Source organism: Dromiciops gliroides, chromosome 2, assembly GCF_019393635.1.
Source record: "Dromiciops gliroides isolate mDroGli1 chromosome 2, mDroGli1.pri, whole genome shotgun sequence".
Lineage (NCBI taxonomy): Eukaryota > Metazoa > Chordata > Mammalia > Microbiotheria > Microbiotheriidae > Dromiciops > Dromiciops gliroides.
The window spans coordinates 490,617,284-490,638,542 of NC_057862.1; the positions used below are offsets into that span (position 1 = coordinate 490,617,284).

Genomic DNA, 21,259 nt, shown 5'->3' on the forward strand with positions numbered 1-21,259 from the left:
TGCACTTGATTTTGTTATTTCACATAGAATACCTTTGCAATTCCATTGTAAGTTTTTTTCCTTCCCCTCCACCAAGACTCCAACAGTACCCCCAAGAAACTACAAAATGAACAGCAGATACACCCTGGTAAAAGTCTCAGCAGATGGGCTAAATCAGGTTAAGGGTAACCAACGGACTTCAAAACTGTTGGTGACTTAGGGAGATGTCTACCCCAAGCATATGAAGACTTCCCCTGAGTAATGGGCAGATAACAATTTGTTCCAAGGACCTTCTGAAGCACTTACATCTTGGCCAGACATCAAGGATGCCATGGTCACCTACTTGACTTCATGACTGGAAGAGTGAGGGTGATGACTTTGTGCAATTCTGCCTCACTTAAATTCAATTCACAAGCCAAGTCACTGCTTGTGATGTCACTGATCCTCTTCAAAGGACACCTAACACAACATGATAGTACTTAGAGCCACCAGAGGTTACCCAAAACAATGTTCCTTGAATAAAACATTTTCAGTCAATGGGGGGTCACAAAGACATGACTGAAAAATTTACTGAACGATAGTCATGAGAGTCAGTGTTAGAACTCACTTAAGTTAAAGGATTCACAGTGCAAGGCAGTCTGTGTCCAAGGCAGCATGGAGTAAGTGTAAAGAACACTGGATTCTGTCAGGGGGGTTCGTGAAGTTTTTTGTTTGTTTTGTTGGGGCAATGAGGGTTAAGTGACTTGCCCAGGGTCACACAGCTAGTGTCAAGTGTCTGAGGCCAGATTTTAACTCAGGTCCTCCTGAATCCAGGGCTGGTACTTTATCCACTGCTCCACCTAGCTGCTCCCGGGGGTTCTTGAGTTTTGATCAGTTCCCTCCTATGTAAAATGAAGTGGTTGGAAAAGGTGGCCTTTAATATTCCTTCCAGCTTTTAAGTCCCAGGTTGGATTTGAATCTCATCTATCCTCTGGTTTCCTTCAAATCTCAGCTAAAATTCTACCTTCCAGGAATAGATAGTTTTTGGCGAACTCAAGGAAAATGCGTATGAACTAATGCAGAATGAAGCAAATAAAACCAGAACAATTTATACAATAACAAAATGGTAAAAAGGTTTGCAAGACTTAGGAGTCTGATCAGTATAATGATCAACAATTCCAGAGGATTAATAATAAAACATTCTACCCAGCTCCTGAGAGAAAGGTGAAAGGACTCAGAGGCTTTCAGGAGATATGTACATATTTTTTGGATGGGGCCAATGTGAAAATTTATTTTGCTTGACCACACACTTTTATTTTTAATTTTTAAATTTGTATTTTTTTTTTGTGGGGCAATGAGGGTTAAGTGACTTGCCCAGGGTCACACAGCTAGTAAGTGTCTGAGGCCCAATTTGAACACAGGTCCTCCCGAATCCAGGGCTGGTACTTTATCCAATGCACCACCTAGCTGCCCCCAACCACACACTTTCAACAGGACTTTTATTTTTCTTTCATTGTCAATGTAGTTGGGAAGGGGTAGAAAGGAAGTTTTTACTGATTGATTTATCCCCAATTTATGGTATATATCTTATTTGTACATAGTTGTTTACATTGTGTTTCCCAATACAGAAACACTTTGCCAATGTAATTTTTTTTTCCATCAGGATGATGCTTATAGAGATGCTAAAGGATACTAAGCAGAGCAAGACTCCAAAAACTGGGTTTTTGTGAAGGGCCAAAGTTGGGATTCCAAGTCACAGAGGCCTTTGAAGATTCTTATGACATTTACTCAATGCAAAATACTAGTTATATACAATAAAAAGAAAACACAACTTACAATTCAAAAGTTTTATATGATTTGAAGGAAAAAGTTATATTACAGTTTCATTAAATAATAGCTTGAAAAAATCTGTTATAAAAAAATTATGAAACATTTAAAATTTTATTCTTGGAACTTAAAAAAAGGCTCAAAATAAATCAAGAGAAATTACTCAGGCGATAAAGTGCACAGGAAAAATTTGCCTCATCATTCTCAATCCATAATACCCAAAGATTTCAGATGGAGGCTTCTGAACCTAGAAAAAAAATAACAAAAGTTCTGGTTCATGAGTTAACTTCTCTTCATAAAGGGACTTGCTTCCCAACCTTATATACTCAAAAAGGGACAAAATAAGTAAGAGGACCAAATGGTTTTTGCTAAGGATATTTCTATAGCTTTTCTAGGCTAATTCAAGAATGGAAGCATACATTTAAAAAAATATTTTCAGTACAAATAAAATTGGTGTTTATGTTTTAAAGAATCAATCATTAAGTCCTCTTTCTCAGGGAAATGAAACAATCTGAAAATCCCAACCACTCAATGACCAATTCCCTTGAATCCATCCATATTCCAGGGTACTAACAGTAAGACTCATAATTTTGTAAGTCCCTTGGGAAAAATACACAAATTGGGGGCTCTACAGAGTATATACAATTTTAAAATTCTGGATGGTGACAGTGCTACTATAAGTAGATTTGGGAGTGAAAAGTTAGGGGAGGAAAAGTAAAAAACATAAAACATACATATGAAATTGTTACTTTTACATCTGTATCAAAACCTCTACAATCTAATAGGTGAATTCCAAACACATTAACTTACATACAGGTTAATATAGTGACATTAGGTAGCATAAAGATCACTAGAGATAGTGAGAAGGTTGTGGATGGGGTTGGAATATTTCAGTATCATTGAATAAGGGCCTCAACATCAAATAAGCTAGGCACAAAACTTTATAACACCAAATTCAATATTTCTATTTACCATAATTTTTATAAAGGTAAACTGCCAATAACTATGTTCATATGTAAAAATGTAAATACATAATAAGCTTTCTAAATTAATAGTAGTAGTGCAACATACAATGAAATCCCTACTGTCTAATTGGCTAGAACTACAGTGCAATACTTAACAAAAAAGAATTTTTATGCCTTGATGGACAAACCAGAATTCTTTCAGGGTCTGGGAAACATTAAAAAAAACAAAACAAAACCAAAAAAACCCTTAACAAATGGTAGCAGTGGATTGCAAAGGAAAGAGCCAATTAACTTCTACCTTTCCTTCAGATCTTACCATTTATAAACATTTTTCTCTGTTGCTTCTAAAAAGTACTTTCATTTTCCCAAGCCAGTCACAAAAGCTATGGTAAGTTATTTTTATAAAACTGGAGTTTGCAATATTGTTTTCTATTGTCGATGTGTGAGGGAATTAAAGAACCAGAGATGGCCAGTTTACAACGTGTTTCACTTTAAAAGTATAGTACTTTTTTTTTTAGTGAGGCAATTGGGGTTAAAAAAAAAAAGTATAGTACTTTTGTGAAAAGGAAAAATCAGTAAATGGGCCACTTCCATTTACTTGAAAAGGTCAATTTACATAGAACATAATAAAAATCCTAAGGCCACCCATCAAGAGATTCCAATTCAAAAAGTATTTAAATTAGTGGTTTCACATCTTTGGGGTCTGTGAGATAAGAGAGTGGGAATGCTTTGCATGAGTGAACACAAACATCCAAACTTCAATATAAAGGTAACCATCTTTAATGAAGAAAACTTAAATGAGGAGGCAGTTTCTTACTCAGCAGCATACAGGCCTCACTGTATGCAACTGGCAGGTCTTGGTCCTCTGACATTTTGGATCCCCAGGCCATATCTGTGGCTTAGGGTATCTACTTTAAATGACTAGACAAACTTTTGAAATGTTTTGAGAAGGTAAATGCATTTTTTTTTCTTTAAAAGGCCCTCAGTCAATCATTTATGGATCTTAAAAATTCTTAGGCTTACAGAGGACTGATCACAACTAATGATTTCTTTTGCCTGGAAGATGTTCCCAGTTTACCAAGCTGGACAATTATAAAAAATGTTTTTCATTATTAATAAAAAACAGCTTGTAAAGTAATTACAATATAAATACCTTTATAGAAAACACTAGTATAAAAATTAGTACCCTGTAACATTTTGTAAAAAAATTATGAATACAAAGGTTAAGTGAGTCAAGATTTTGTAAACTTTACAGCTAAGATGTTTTCTTTCAATGCTGGTGATTCAGATTATCAATTTTTTGAACACTTTCCTTAAAAACAAAACAACGGGGCAGCTAGGTGGCGCAGTGGATAAAGCACCGGCCCTGTATTCAGGAGTACCTCAGACACTTGACACTTACTAGCTGTGTGACCCTGGGCAAGTCACTTAACCCCCATTGCCCCACAAAAAACAAAAACAAAAAACAAAACAACACAAAAAAAACCAAACCCAAGAGTTTCTTAAATTACAAAACTGTAATTGTGAACAGGGCCTCAGTTAAAAAAAAAAAAGTTAACAACATGCTTTCATCAGGAACTGCCCCCCAAACCCAGAAAAGACATTATGTCAATTCTGCATTTTAGTGATTACAGTAAGTGTTCTGAATAAAGGCTTTGAAAAAACATCAGATGCAGCTCATGCCCTGCACGATTCCTTCCTTAGGCAGAGCATGATGGCAGTGGGGCTAATGGGCTCAGAGACACACCACTGCTTCCAGGTTTCTCTGATGAAGCAATTCTGTTTAGTTTGCCCACTTCGGCTTGCCAGTTTGGGATCTTCTTGGCAGCCATGTGACGTCGGGCATGTTTTGTCAGGTGATCACTCCTCATAAAGCGTCGAGCACAAACAGGGCACACAAATTTCTTCTCTCCTGTATGAGTTCTGCGGTGTCGAGAAAGTTCATCTGATCGAGCAAATTTCTTATCACAACCTACCCAGCTGCAGTTAAAAGGCTTCTCTCCTGTGAGTGGGAAGGAAGAGGATAAAAAACACAAGTTTTAAAAAAGGGAAACCAGAAACCATCTAAATAGTACAACTTCTGGCCTTTTATTTATTTTGTTTGTTTGTTTGTTTTTTGTGGGGCAATGAGGGTTAAGTGACTTGCCCACGGTCACACAGCTAGCGTCAAGTGTCCGAGGCTGGTTTTGAACTCTGGTCCTCCTGAATCCAGGGCCAGTGCTTTATCCACTGCGCCAACTAGCTGCCCCCTGGCCTTTTATTTTATATCACACGAGTCTGCTTTCTCCCCTCAACTATGTAATAAAAAGGGGGATGACAACAAAAACAGCCTGCATTTAAACAGAATTTAAAGGTATGAAAAGCACCTTAAACACATTATCTCATTTGATCTTCATAACAACTCTGTAAAGTAGGTGCTTATTATTATTATCATTATCTGTTTCACAGTTGAGGAAACAGACTGAAAGGTTAAACAACCTGCCCATGTAGGTACTGGGCCACACACCTAGTAAATGTCCCAGGAAGAATTTGAACTCCAAGTTGAGCACTCTATCCACGGTGCCACTTAGCATATACTATTCTATATTTTTGTTGTTGGGTTGTTTCAGCTGTGTCCAACTCCTCCTGACCCCATTTGGGACTTTCTTAGCAAAGATACTGGAGTAGTTTGCCATTCCCTCCTCCAGCTCATTTTATATATGAGGAAACTGAGGCAAACAGGGCTAAGTGACTGCCCAGAGTCACATAGCTAATAAATACCTGAGACTGGATTTGAACTCACAAAGATGAGTCTCCCTGACTCCAAGCCTGGCACTCTATTTGCTGTACCACCTAGCTGCCCCACTATCCTATCTTATAAGGTTGCTGAACATCAGTACTCACAAACCTTGCCTTGTGTCACTTCTCCTATGTATTTGTTATCTTTTTATACTGTTACTGTAACTTACTCAAATGTACTGAAAACTACTTGAGTAAGGATTTATTTATACCCTTGCTCTGTACCTTGAATATAAATGCTCAATAAATGCTTGCTGGTTGACTGAGATGATTGTCTGAACATGAAAGCAAGGCATTTACATTATTGTTGAGACTCTGAAGTGTCTCAAATTTTGATGAAACTGACATTGAGGTCAATCAAACTACATTTTAAAGGGCTATGGTCTCTTATAGGGTAGCCAGGTGATAAAATGGATCCAGCACCAGGCCTGGATTCATCTTCCCGAGTTCAAATATGACCTCAGATACTTACTAGCTAGGTGACCCTTGTCAAGTCACTTAACACTGGTTTGCTTCAGTTTCCCCATTTATAAAATGAGGCAGAGAAGGAAATGGCAAACCACTCCAGTATCTCTGCCAAGAAAACCCCAAATGAGGTCATGAAGAGTCAGACAAGACTAAAACCAAACAACAAAAAACAAAAGGTCTCTTATGGCACTTTTCAGAGAACAAAGGTCTATAATTTCCTTGGGTCTTCAAGACCTAGTTAGTGGCAAGAGACTATAAACAGACCAAGTTTAGCCTAAATGCCCTTAGGAAAATTTCCGTCCCCCATGGCTAGGCAGCCTATGTCTCTCTTGGATTTACCCAGACACTGGATATAGAAAATGTCCAGAGGATTGAGAGACCAGGGACTAAAATCCCAGGCTAGTAACTATAGAGCTGGAAGGGACGTTAGAGGTCTTCTAATCCACTAACCTCATTTTACAGTGGAGGAAACTAAACCAGAGGAAATCACGAAGTTAACAGAAAAGCCAAGATTCAAAACCAAGTTCTCCAAGTCTAAATCCAAGGCTCTGTTACAGCAGGCTCATCCATACTGAAAATGAATAAATTTACTAATTCTGCTTTAAGCAGCTGGACCTGTCTGACTATTGTGAGAAGTCTCTTTTTCACTTTATTATTTTTATGTTAGGTGGGTCAGGACAATGATGAGCATGCTAGATTCAATCAATCCCATCTGTAAAATGAAAGACTAGAATAGAACATCTCCTCAAGTCTTTCTACTGTGGATCCTATAATCTTGTAAATATTATATATAAAATTTTTATTCTTAACCAGTTTTAATTTCTTATGAAAAACCCAGCACTCAATACAATTACCAAACTGAACACAATGTGCTTTTTAAATGATTTAAGTGGAAAATTTACCAGTGTAGTAGTATGGAATTTATTGCTTGGCACGGTTAGACCATTAATTAGGATGTGGTACTGTCCTAGCTCAGAATACGCTCCAATGAGGAAATTTTCAATTAAGTTGAGGGTAACAAGAAGAGGGCTTGTTTTTTGCCTCCCTACCCAATACCATTTTCTTGCTGCTACTGATGGATGCTGGCTTGATGTGTAACAAAACCCCATTATCACAAATTCCACATTCAGCAGTTCAGACAGGAGCTGGGTTGAAGTATACCTTGGTACTTACTTACAATCACAGATGGGATTTATTATTAGCAAACAAAATTTTCTAGAGGAATTATCACCTAAATATTTTAGCTATATCTATTTTTTAAAATCAATTTATGGGCTTGGGTTGGTACTTTCATAATGTTAATCACCAATAATTTTGATCAATGAAAACAGAATTAAAACACATGTTGAAGTTACCAAATGGCATTGCCTTTTTAAAAGATTCTAAGTCAGTCTGATCCTCCCACCCATGTTCAAATCAATGATGTTTTACTATATTTTTGCCAACTTTTTTTTTTGTACTTGGGCACTGAGATTGTTTTTGCAAAGGACACATTTTCTAAAATGTAAAATGTTGGGGCAGCTAGGTGGCACAGTGGATAAAGCTCTGCTCCTGGATTCAGAAGGACCTGAGTTCAAATCCACCCTCAGACACTTGACACTTACTAGCTGTGTGACACTAGGCAAGTCACTTAACCTTCAATGACCCACAAAAACAAAATAAAATGTAAGATGTTCACAAGGTGGCAATAGGTTAGTTGGAAGAAGTGGGCAGTGTTTGATGTGCTATAGTACCAAATACAGTTTAAAAGAAAAAAAAAAAGGGGGCAGCTAGGTGGCACAGTGGATAGAGCACTGGCCCTGGAGTCAGGAGTACCTGAGTTCAAATCTGGCCTCAGACACTTACTTAACACTTACTAGCTGTGTGACCCTGGGCAAGTCACTTAACCCTAATTGCCTCACGAAGAAGAAGAAGAAAAAAGGAGAAGGAGGAGAAGGAGAAGGAAGAGGAAGAGGAAGAGGAAGGAGAAGGAAGAGGAAGAAGAGGAAGAAGGAAGAGGAAGAAGGAGAGGAAGAAGAGGGAGGAGAAGGAGGAGAAGAAGGAGGAGGAGGAAGAAAAAAAGGGCTATTCACTAATCCTATCAACTGGAGCCACTCTAGAACTAAAACTAGTGCTCATCATGAGAGCCTTCAGGCCCTGAAACATCCTGAATTGTCTTCAGGATCATCAATTATCATGAGCTCCATGGAAGGTAGGGACTTTTGTCTTTAACTTTTCTATCTCTCCCAATACCAAGCACAGTGGTATACTAAAAGGAGGCGTTTATAATAATTTGAATTAAAAACAAAACAAAAAATAGTGGTTGGTACCATTTTTTAAATTGCTAATTCCAAGGAATATTAATAAAATACGAGTTGGAAAGAACTTCAGACATCACTTAATCCAACCCACACTTGTATCATGGACCCCTCTGGCCATGTTACAGAAAAATGTTTTAAAATAATTGAACAAAATGCTAAGTTTCAGCTGTAGGTTAATGAAAATGAAGATGTACTCTTTTCCCCATCCAAATTCACAGACTCTCTGAAATCCGTCTTCTCCCCTTAGGGATCTATGGATCCCAGGTTAAGAACCCCTGTCCTACACTCTATGTGTTTACCCAGCCACTAATGGTTAACAGTTAAAACCAGAATGCCCTACTGCTTCAGTACATTATTCTGTCAGTGGGAACAAGACCCACAAATCAGCTACACGTTACATAGCTTTCCCCTGTATGCTCACATTTCCCCATCAAAAAATATTTAGGGCAATTTCCTAACCATTTGGCCTGAAATCTAGGCAACATTCAACTTTTATAAACACACACTCACCAGTGTGAGTACGAAGATGGGCCTTGAGGTGGGAACTTTTGAAATAAGTTTTCCGGCATCCAGGGAAGTTACAAACATAGTTTCTTCTTCTGGAAAAGTCTACTGAAGGGACACAATTTTGACTAGGTGTAATGAAGACGGGAGCAGGGGCAAGAGGGAGTAACTTGGTGTTCCCCAGAGTCATGACATTTGGTTGGCAAGATGCCGGCTGTGGGAAAGTCGCCTGGGGGAAAACCAGCATAACAGCTCCTTGAGGCACCGACGTTCCCATGAGGACTGGCTGAGAGATGGGAGCAGTCTGGGGTAAAATGGGCTTGATGGGTGCTGGGCTTGTCTGGGATGGGGGCTTCAGGAAAGCTGAAACCATTCCACCACTTTGACCAGTCACAGGGACCATTTGGCAGAGGACAGGGGGAGGGTGGACGGGAACAGGGACAGAAATATAAGAGGCAGTTTTCCTTGGGGCATCACTGTCACAATTCTTTGGTGAGCAGGTCTGTGTTGGGATAGGCCACACTCCCTGTGGTCCTTTATCAGGAAGAGAAGAACCAGAATTTTGTAAATGAGACTGATAGGGGACTAAATTAGCATGGTGTAAACCACTTTCAAGGTGCAAGGCCTGAAAAGCTTCAGAAATTCCTGAGTGGTGAGTTTCCTTCAGGCCTATGGAATTTCTGTTGCCTGAAACGCCTTCCATTTCTCCTTGGGTTGCAGGAATGTGAGAGGAAACAGAATTGTCCCCAGTGTGTCGGATCACGCTGGTCACCATGGCTTTGTAGGCCTGAAGAGAAGCTGGCTCTGGCACCTCTGGCTTCTGACTGGGCAGCCCTGAGTCCATCTTCATCCTTGACAATTTGGCTACCAAAACAGAGGTTGTATTTGCAGAGGTAGCCGAATAGATCGATGTGTTGGCTTGACCTGTCCTTGTCTGGGAAGAGGTGACTTGGGAGGGAAGAAGCAATGAAGCAGATGGTTCAAGAAGATCGGGACTGTGAGGGGGAGTCATGCACTAAAAAGAAAAGAACAAACAGATAAGACAGAGGTTTGGGGTTGATTTTAAAAGATATGCATTTCGAATATGGTTCTCCTATATATTTAAAATGTAAACACAATTCACTTCTTCCCCAAGTTTCTTCCACCTTTTCTACCTAAGCATCCGCTCTTTCTTCCCAATCACTTCAAACTCAGGGCAACACATCCAAAGAGCACATACCAATTCACAGAAGCTAGATCATGGAACTTCAGATGTACATGGTGAAACAATGTAATTTCAGCAATTGGATTTATAATTCATGGTATTTGTTATGTTTAGATTCTTTAAAGGGCTTCCCTGTATCATTTTTCCCACCCTCTAATTTCTATCCATCCCGTTTTCTGCCCCCAGTAAAAGGGCAGTTAGTTAAAGGTTCTCTGAAACAAACACACTCAGCATTTTCATAGTTTTATTCCATCAACTACTGACCCACCACTTCCTATGCTTCTTCCTTTACTGAATCTTTCAGTACTTCTCTCTAACTCAAGGGCTGGAGGCCAGTCTCACTTCTGGTGGCCACCTGAGGGATCTGAACTTCTCCCTGATATTTCATCCTTGCTGACAAAATTCACTAACAAATATATCTTCAGGCAGAGCTGGAAGTAGGGAAGACGGAATCATCTAGAGGACAAAACCCAGGAAACATTTTAAAATAGTCTTTCTATAATAGTATATATTGTGGTCGGGGCATCTAGGTGGCAGTGTCTATCCACCTCTACTTCTAAAGACCAACCCAACTAAGGTAAGAAGGACTCATCATCATGGCTGCCATCTTCTAGCAAGCTGCAGAGGAGCTGGAATCTAGGTCAGTGGAAGTTTCCACAGTGGGTACTGGAAATAGTGAAGTTCAACAATAAATGCTAATAGACAAGGGGCTGAATCATATATGCATAGCCATTTCAAGAACATTCCCCACCCCTATCCCCACCTAAACCCTCCCTTTCTTACCAAGGTAGAAAGAGAATGGAAATCCTTTGGTAACTCAGATATGGCAGCTTCACCATGCAGGGTGGTAAAGTCCCCTGAATCAGAAACTGGAGTAAGTGGTCTTATCTTCAAGAGGTCACTTTTCTGGGATCTTTGACCCCAGGAGCTCATGCAAACAAGAGCTTCAACAGCTTCCATGTCTGTCTGCTCCAAGATACTACATGTAGACCTCTCACTGTCATGTCGTTTCCTTTCCAAGATAGATTCACATATGTCCATGATGTCAGCCTGAAGATAAACAAATCACAACACTTCAGATGGGGATTTGTGAGAAAGTAATGATTAATTATGGATTTCTTGGGGAACCCAGAGATCAGTCCTTCCCCAACCCACCTTCCCAAGCTTAAAGTTCCATTCTCCTAGATAAGGGACAAACCCCAGGGAACAAAAGAAATGGAGATAGACTCTCTTGTCTAGCTAAGTGAAAGACCACGCCTAGATAATGGACTTTTGCTTTAGGCAGCTTGAGTGAGGGTGTTCTTTTTCCCAGATGTCATCTGTAGAGATCATTTTAATTTAGACCACCCTCAAGTCATGTCAACCAATGGAATTGAAAGATGCTAACCAATTAACTTTGATCAATGTATAATGACCTGCCTCTATCAAAAGAGGATAAAACTGGGGCAGCTAGGTGGCACAGTGGATGAAGCACTGGCCCTGGATTCCGAAGGACCTGAGTTCAAAGCCCGCCTCAGACACTTGAAACTTACTAGCTGTGTGACCCTGGGGAACTCACTTAACCTTCATTGCCCTGCAAAAAAAAACCAAACAAACAAACAAAGAGGATAAAACTCTGGGCCACACCAGGGGCTTGACCTCTTCCTCTTAAGGCAGTGTAGGTTTTGTAGGTCTTTTGAACTCTCCTTGAGACCACATGCGTCTCTCAGAGAGACAGCATGTGTCCTTGGCTTCTCTCCTGCTTGTGCTAACTGCCACTTGGTCAATTCTTTACTGACATATATTAGATTAATAAAATAATAATATGCTTACTGCCCTCCCCGCCCTCCAAAATAGAAGGAATATTGTCCTAAGTTGAAATTTCAGCTTTGCTACCAACTACTCAGTTTCCTCTCTTGAAAAATGGTTGTAAGGGGCTGTAACTATATGATCTCTACGGTCTATATCTATTATTGTACAATCATATTATTATACACATGAATATATGCACCAACACCATATCCCTTTAATTTGTCTATTACAAGAGGTTAAAATAGACTCCTGCTAATTCCATTTTCTATTAAGTTTCTTTTAAATAACATTTCCTAAGTGGAATTTCACTGTCTCTTTTTAATACAATAACTGGAAAAGAAAAAAAATGGACTTAATAGAAAGGCATTCTCATATGAAACACAATGATTTCTAGAATATGTTTTTCAGAGTGAATGATTAAAACCTCAACCGCAGAAATAAAAGCCAGAACATCAACTGGAAGAACCAGCATAACCCCCTACTAACGGTAAATTCTGACAAGCCCATCACCTTCACCAATGGGCACTAGTACTACATGGTACTCGTCTAGACAAAGCAACTGCCTCTTTTGAGGGAGCTTAAGAAAAGACCTGACCTTCTAGAGTTTAAAAAGCCACTCTGGAGCACTAGAAAAAAAAAAATCTGCTTTTTGCAGCTTGTCTAGAAAAAAAAATCTGTACCCTGACTAAAGTTACAGTATCACCATAGGGGAGGTTCTTACTAGTTATTGAATTATAAGCTCGAGCAGAGTCAGGTCTTAGACTTTCCTGGATCCCTAATGAAGCAGAACAATAGTTATAAGAAGCACTCAAAGATCTGGTGAAGAAATACCCACTTTATACAATAATGCCAATTAACATATCAGCTTTTTAAAAAAATTAATAGCATTTTATTTTCCAATTACATGTAAAGACAATTTTCAACATTCATTTTTTGAAAGATTTTGAGTTCCAAATTTTTCTCCCTCCCTCACAAGCAATCAGATATAGATTATACATATCATAGGATTTTAAGATTTAAAGCTGGAAGGAACTATAGAAGCCATATAATTCAAGCTCCTCTCATTCTACTGATGAGGAAACAGGCCCAGAGAAGCTTCCACTTGCCTAACTAAAGCTATCCAAGTTATTAGTGACAAAGGTGGGATCTGAAGGGGGGGGGGGGGGGGGGGGGTGGGTCTTTTGGGCTCCAAATCCCTCACTCTTTCCACCATACCATCAAATCTGATCCTCACAACAACCCTGTGAGCACGAGGTAGATATCCTAGATATTATTAGGTCCATTTTATAAATAGGGAAATTGAAGGTGGGGAAAAGTTTTAAGTAACCCATAGTCACCTTGTTAATAAGTGGTAGGGGCAGCATTTGAACCCAGGTTTCTTCTAAGTTTGAACTTACGGTTCTCTATCAAACCATATTGCCTACCCACACAGTTAAACTGAGATCCATGTCAGTTAAATAATCTATACCTAGTCATATAGCTAAGAAGTGATGGAGCCAGGAAGGGGAGCAGGATCTAGAACCCAAATTCCCTACATTACAGTGTCACATTCTTCCCATTCTATCAGGCTCCCTTTCTTCCTGAATCAGCCAACAGCACTCTCCTCCCATCCTCCCACCCCTCGATACTTGTATTAAGAATCAGATGGAACCTTAGAGACCCTGGACTCAAATCCCCTTACTTTATCATGGAGGAGCTGAGACATCTTTCAAACCCATGAAATCAAAATAAGCTTCTTCCTCAATGACGGTTTGTGAAGATAACAACACGACTAATCAAAAGTTCTTTCAAAGGTTTCTGGGGTTGAAAGGACCATAGAGGGGCAGCTAGATGGCGCAGTGGTTAAAGTACCGGCCCTGGATTCAGGAGTACCTGAGTTCAAATCCGGCCTCAGACACTTGACACTTACTAGCTGTGTGACTCTGGGCAAGTCACTTAACCCCCATTGCCTAAAAAAAAAAAAAAAGAAAGGACCATAGAGATCATCTAGTCCAAGTTCCTTCCTCCCATGAAATTGTAACCCATCGAGGGGATGTGACATACTCAGCACAGGAATTAAAATCCAAGTAGTCTGAATGCAAATCCAGGGCTCTTTCCTTTAACGATAAACACCTACTCACAATCTCAAGCAAAGACTTCTAAACCTTGTTGCTTTCCCCAAAGGGCCCCCGTTTTCCAGGCAGAACAGCAATAGCCAATCTAACCCAGGCACCCATTAACAGTAATAGCAATCGGGGCAGCTAGGTGGCGCAGTGGATAGAGCACTGGCCCTGGAATCAGGAGTACCTGAGTTCAAATGCAGTCTCAGACACTTAACACTTACTAGCTGTGTGACCCTGGGCAAGTCACTTAACCCCAATTGCCTCACCAGAAAAAAAGAAAAGGCAATTATTCAATCCAAAAGCATTTATTAAGTACCTTATACAATGAAGGCACTGTGTTAGGCACTGGGGACTTAAAACAAAAATCAGTCCCTGCTCACAAGCACCTTTTTATTCATACCAAGAGCCCTGGACCTAATCTAAGGTCAGAAGACATGAGTTTGAGATCTCATTCCATCAGTCCATATCCAGTCCACAGCACTGAGTGGACTACATGACCTGAGATCTTTTTTTCCAACCTTGAGATTCTTCAGGTCCAAATAGCACAACTAGAAGAGGCAAGGGATGGAAGCTGTTAAGACAGATTTTGAATAAGGAATAACGAATTAAGGAGAGCTGTCCAAAAGAGGAATGACTTCCTGGGAAGGAAATGAATTTCCTCCCCCCTCTACCTTATTGGAGGGACTTCAATCAAAAGCTAGATGACTACTTCTCAAGGACAGGTACTGTAGCAGATGTTGGGTCATTAAAAGAGTTCTTAAGGGGCAGCTAGGTGGCGCAGTGGATAAAGCACCAGCCCTGGATTCAGGAGGACCTGAGTTCAAATATGACCTCAGACACTGGACACTTACTAGCTGTGTGACCCTGGGCAAGTCACTTAACCCTCATTGCCTCAACAACAACAAAAAAGAATTCTTAACTTGGGGACCTTGGGATTTGTGGGTAGATTTCAGGGAATCCAGAACTATGGCTGGAAAAAGAATTACTTCCTAATTTTCATTAACTTCTAACCAAAAGCTGGCATTTCCTTTAATTCTGAATTAAACCAAAACCAAACTTTATTGTTCAGAGAAGGGGTCCATAGGCTTCACCAGACTGCTAAAGGAGACCAGGAAAGAACCTCTCTGGTAGGGCATCCCTCCAGTACTGGTTGTGTGGATAGTTAGCTGCTGAAGTAGAAGCAATTTAATAACGTATAGTGAAAAGAGAGGATTCACAGTTAGGACCTGGTTTCATTTCCCACTTCTACTTGTTATCTGTTTTCTTCAGCAAGTCCTCTCTGGGCTTCTATCCTCATCTACAAAATAGGGGGTTGGACTAGATGACCTCTAAGATCCTTCCAGCTCTAGATCTAAGATCTCTTAAATTCCTTCGAGCTCTAAGATTACGTGATTCTAAGAACTGCAGTTATTGCTCTCCAAAAAATAACTTATAACCTCAGGTGGGCCAGTTTCCCCATTTGCAAAATTCGGGGGAGAACCCCATGGCCCAGCTTACTTTCCACCTAACCCAGCCCAAAGGTTCTTAATTGAAGTCCATGAACCACTTCTCAAAATGTTTTGAAAACAAAACACTTCCATGATTAAAAAAAGAAACAAATTCTACTGAAATAGTTATCAAAATATTAAAAAATAAAGCCAGAACCAAATCACGGACCCCAGGGCAAGGGCTCCTGACCTAGACTTTTTGGGGGGAGAGTTTTTAGCCCTTCCTGGACAAAAGGAGAAATCCAAGGAAAGAAAAAGTGACATTTCTTTTTTTCCAAGCTCATTTTTTCCCACAAGAGAAAGGGTATTCCCACATGTCTAAGTCCCCCCCACCTCCAACCTCCACCCCCGTAGTGAGGAGGTAGCGATCGGCTGGGAGGAGGGGCCCCTGGAGCCCCACCTCCCCTGCCCCGCCCCAGCCACCACCCACTCCCTACAAGGGCACGGTGACGTCATGGGTGGGCTAAGCTGGGGCCCCGTAGGCAGACCCTCCGACTCTGGGAAGGGGCGGAGGCTAGGGGCGGGGGTGGAGGCTGGGGGGGAGGGGGAGAAAGGGAGACTGAGTCCGGCATCCAGGACCGCCCCGCGCCAGTTTGGGCCGGAAGGCCGGAGCGCTTCCCCCTCCCCAATCCTGAAACACGGTAGGGCGCGACCCCGAACGAGTTATCCACACCCCTCGTCTCTCTCGAGGCCAGAGGCCTCCCCGGGCGCCCTCTCAGGGGCTGCACCGGGACGGCCAACGCGCCATAGCACCCCGCCCCGGGCACCTAACGGGACTAGGGTGGCAGCGGACCTCACCCACTCTGCACCCTCTTTCGTCTAGCCAGCCTGGGGCGATCTCCCCCACACCCCTCCCCCAACCACACACACCCACTCCCAGGCGGAAAGGGGGTGTGAGCATCAGCAGCGAATGAAAGCGGCTGCACGCGCACAGCCCCCTCCCAAAGCGAAGCACCAGCCCTCCCGCCCTCCAGCTCCAGAACGCCCCGGGATGCTCCTGCCCCCAGGGTGGGGGGCAGAAGGGGGAGCGAGTACCCTAAGCACCTAACCCTCAAAATAAGAAAATAAAAGAGCCCATGATCCCCACCACCCAACTTGACCCTCAGCCCAGGTTGGGAACTCACAGCGGACGCATCTCCCTGGCTGGTCGTGCCGGTGGTGTGCATGGCGAACGACGTCGGGAAGCAGCTGAACCGGCGCGAGCTGAGAATCTCCAGCCGGGCGGCTGCGGTGCATGTGTAAAGCAGGCGGCGGCTCACTGGAACCTTGCACGGACTTCGGGGAGAGGAGCCGGCGTAGATCCCCGGGCAGGGCGCGCGCGCCTCTGCCAGCCCGCCCGCCCGCCAGCGCACCCGCTCCGCCCAGGCCACAGCCCTCAACGTGCAGGGAGGGGAGGAGAAGGGGTAAGACAGGGGAGGGGCTGGAGGAGGGCGCGAAGAGGCCCGGGAGGGAGGGCGGGGCTCAGACGCGAACCAAAATACGGCGCGCCCCGCCGCGGAGGATGCGGGGAGCGGCTAGACCAATCACGTGCGACCTCGTAGCCGCCGGACCAATAAGGGCAGCGGGGCGACGCGTGATCGGAGCCTGGTCCAGGCGTGATCTGGAGGGCGGGGTGCGGGCACGTGTTTGTGTCGAGGAGGGAGAGGGCGAGGGAGAGGGCGGGGCTGGGAGGGAGAGTCCTGGAGAAGAGAGGGAGGCGGGAGAACTGAACCGAGAGAGTGGGCGGGGCTTGCAGGGGGAAACCTAGGGGAGTGGGGGGGAGAACTGAATCGCCGGGTGGAAAGTAGGGGAAAGGTCTCGGCGGCGGTAGCGGCGGCGGCGGCCCTGGGCGGCGGCGGCTGCGTCTGTGGAGACGGCGCGGGCGAGGATGTCCCAGCGGTGCGCTGCGGGGGAGGGATGGAGGCGGGGCAGCGCCGTATTTTAAAGGGGCCGCCATGGCCTTTACCCTCTCCCTTCTGGCCGCGCTCTCCTGCTGGCTTTGGATTCTATTTAGGCGGTATAAGACTGCCAACTTGGGGTATTTGGGGATGCACAGTATAAAAATAGATCAGTAACCTACTTTTTTTATCCTAAAATGAAATTAATCCTGCAGCTCTGTGCTTCACAAAACTCTTTCCTAGACCAGTCGGGTATCAGTTGTATTTGTGGTAGTCAGTTCCACAAGCATTTATTAAGCGACTACTATATATATATACCAGCCTCTATGCAGAGCTATGAGGATACAGAGACAAAAGACAGCTCCAGCCTTCAAGGAGCTCACAATCTAAGGAGAAAGCAAAAAAGCAAACATCTACAAAGTCACATACGAGATTAAAAGAGTATTTAAGAGGGAAGACACTAGAATGACGAAAGGTTTGTGGAGAGGGGAAAGCCCAAGATCTGGAGGCAGAGAGCAGTTAGTTACCTCTCCATCTTGACTCTGCCCCTGGTGATCCCTATAATCTTGGGCCACCCATTTACCCTCTCTGTGAGCCTCAGTTTCTCCCTCTTTAAGATGTTCTGCATTTGTTTGCACTTTGGACTTCCCATCCCCATTTTACAAAGGGAGAAAAGTGATGTCCAGAGAGGGAAAGGGATTGAGGCTCCTTTCCTTCTCATTCTGAAACTTCCTCCTCAACCCAAAAAGGGATTTAAATGCTGAGGGTCCAGGAGATCCAGGCTGTGCTTCCTGTATTGTCCACTTTAACAGACCAGCAGCTCCATCCATACTCCCCAACAATCCATTAGCCACCTCTTTTATAGGTGACTACTAATAAATAATATAGATATAATATAGATTAAATAATATAGATTGCCCGCCCCTCCACCTCAGCTACCCATGGGAGTGATCACGGGGAGACCTCACCCACTTCATGACCAAATTCTCCAGTCCTGCCAGCTTTCTCTCCTACTCTAATATAGGGCCACATGACTAATCCCTTTACAAAGTTCTGAATAAGTTTCTCCTCAATTGAACAAGCTGCAATATGCAGTGTGACCCTGTGTTTTTTAAATTATTAGGCTAAAACTGTATTTTTATGAACTAATTATTAATATTAATTATTAATGTATTTTATAAATTAAATTGCTTTTGCACTAGTTTTGGCAGTAAGCATTTTTTTATTCATTAATATTATATATCCTTAAAGGATTGACTGTGTGCCTCCCTAACTTCTCATGGTCTCTGGTCTTCCGACCTACATTGGAAGAGCTGTCAAAAGGAGAGAGAAGAGCCCAGAGAGACGCTGGTGTGGCTAAGGGTTTCATCCTCTTTTTTTGTTTTTTTTGTGAGGCAATTGGGGTTAAGCGACTTGCCCAGGGTCACACAACTAGTAAGTGTCAAGTGTCTGAGGTCGAATTTGAACTCAGGTCTTCCTGAGTCCAGGGCCAGTGTTCTATCCACTGCACCACCTAGCTGCCCCTGTTTCATCCTCTTTTGATAGAGATGGGTCGTTATACATTGATCAAAGCTAATTGGTTAGCATCATTCAATTCCATTGGTTGACATGACTTGAGGATGGTCTAAATTAAAATGAACTCTACAGATCAAATCAGGGAAGAGTATGTAAAAGATCCTCACTGAGGTGAAGTATCTAGGTGTGGTTTGATCTCATTAATCCTTCCCTGAGCTAGACAAAAGAGTCTATCTCCATTTCTTTTATTCCCTTGGGTTTCTCCCAGACAAGATTTGCTGAAATTCCTCAAGAACTGGACTTTCTGGAGTGGTGGGGAGAAAGGACTGAAACTGATCTCTGGGTCCTCCCAAGAAATCCATTCTTTTCTTTTCTTTTCTTTTCTTTTCTTTTCTTTTCTTTTCTTTTCTTTTCTTTTCTTTTCTTTTTGCAAGGCAGTGGGGGTTAAGTGACTTGCCCAGGGTCACACAGCTAGTAAGTATCAAGTGTCTGAGACTGGATTTGAACTCAAGTACTCCTGAATCCAGGGCCAGTGCTTTATCCACTGTGCCACCTAGCTGCCCCCAGAAATCCATTATTAATAATTATTTTCTCACAACCCTATCTTTACAGATAAATAACTCTGTATCTGCCATTGCTTTCTGTTTCTAGGCATGGATGTAAGCCCTAGTAGAAGGTAAGCATCCTGAAGTCAGTGATTGATTACTTTGGTTTTGTCTTTGTACTTGCTCTGAAAAAGAAGGCAATTGTTAAATGCTTCTTGGAATACAAAGGAAAGTGACTGACTTAAGGTCATAACACGTAAATTAATGACTAAAACCTAGTCTCCCCACTCTCAGACCAAGGATATTTCTTCAATCTAAGGATGTTTTTTGGGCTACTCTTTTGGCCCCAAAGACAAAGGCAACTTTCTCCTCTCTGACTGGTTCTGAAGCTAAAATCAAAATAATACAGCAACCGCAATGGAAAAGGTATGTCCATAAGAAACCACCCACAATCTCCCTTAACTTTCCAAACCAAAATGCACCCCCTGGCTAGCCCTCCCCTATAGGTATTTTCTCCCCCTATTCTAATGTAAATTCTGTAACAGAAGGGACTGGCTTACTTTTGGTTTTGTATCCCTAGCATTTAGCAAAGATCTGCACCTATTAAAGCTTAATAATTGCTTCATTCATTCATTCATTCATTCATTCATTCATTCATTCATTCATTCAATCAAAGATTTAGAATTGGAAGGAATTTGAAGGCTCATTTAGTTTAACTCCCTCATTTTTAAGAAAGGTCCAGTGCATTTCTCATACTACCTCTCCCCACACTCATTCCTTTCCAGTTTAGCCCCATCTCTCTGCAATCCTTATCCTGCTTCATCTTCCAGTGTAGCTTCTTTTGCTTACCTGCCTGCCTCTTACCAGAAGACACTATACTTGGCCACTGTCTTTGGTTTGGGTTGCTTTTTCTTGGGCCTTCTGGATACCTTGGGTTAGTAGGTACTAGACTTCTGCTGTGAGATTCATTTCATTCACCTATATCCAATCCAGATCCCAGGTGACTCTCCCTTATTTCTGAAAGAAAGATTCTACCTTCTGTTAGGGGCTAAGTCCCCCTTTTTCTGTTCGAGCAAAGCTCACAGACAGATGTCAACCTTCTTCATTAACTCTAATACTTGCCTTCATTATTGGTGTCATCAGTATCCATGAAGAGAACATTCTGGATTCTCTGGTAATTACCTCCTCAACTCCGAAGATCTAGGAACTAGGCAATTTCCAAATGCTTTCTGAATTAAAAGGAAGAGTGACTAGATGAAGGTCATAAAGTAAACTGACTAGAAACCAGATCACCCAACTCTTAGTCCAAGACTCTTTCTTCAATGCTAAGATGCTTTTGAGTTACTCTTTTTTTTTTTTTTAAAGCACCTAGGAACTTTCATTTTGAGCAGCTAGGTGGTACAGTGGGTAGTGCTGGGCCTGGAGTCAGGAAGTCTCATCTTTGTGAGTTCAAATCTGGCTTCAGACACTTACTAGCCGTGTGATCCTGGGCAAGTCATTTAACCCTTTTGCCTCTGTTTCCTCATCTGTAAAATAAGCTGGAGAAAGAAATAACAAACTACTCCAGTATCTGTACCAAGAAAACCCCAAATTGGGTCATATAGAATGGAACATGACTGAACAACAACAAACGTTAATTTACCCAAATGCTTTTCATGTCAAGAAAAGGAACCATGGATTGGAAGTCAAGAGATTTGAGTTTTAGTCCTGCCTCTGCCACTTACTGGCTTGGACAGGGGTCAGTTACCGTGTTTTATCCACAGTTTCCTAGCATAGCAACTTAGTACGTATTCTGCAATCAAAAATACTATATTTGTTCAAATCATTTCCTCTTCTATTTCTTCCTCCCCTGTTTTAAGGAGGAATTATGAAATTATTTCCTCTACACATTTTTTCCCCTGTGGGAGCATATATAAAGTTGACGGTATCAACCACAGT

General features: G+C 42.2%; 1 protein-coding gene across 1 annotated transcript; it reads right to left on the bottom strand.

Moving 5' to 3' along the window:
- Positions 1-1,679: 1,679 nt before the first annotated feature.
- KLF11 (Kruppel like factor 11) lies at positions 1,680-16,711 on the bottom strand. Its single transcript, XM_043980489.1, has 4 exons — positions 16,509-16,711; positions 10,788-11,054; positions 8,807-9,815; positions 1,680-4,752 (listed from the first exon to the last, which is right to left on the bottom strand). Exons 1-4 carry the CDS (start codon positions 16,548-16,550, stop codon positions 4,451-4,453), a joined length of 1,620 nt encoding a protein of 539 aa, XP_043836424.1. The 5' UTR covers positions 16,551-16,711; the 3' UTR covers positions 1,680-4,450.
- Between the last annotated feature and the right edge of the window lie 4,548 nt (positions 16,712-21,259).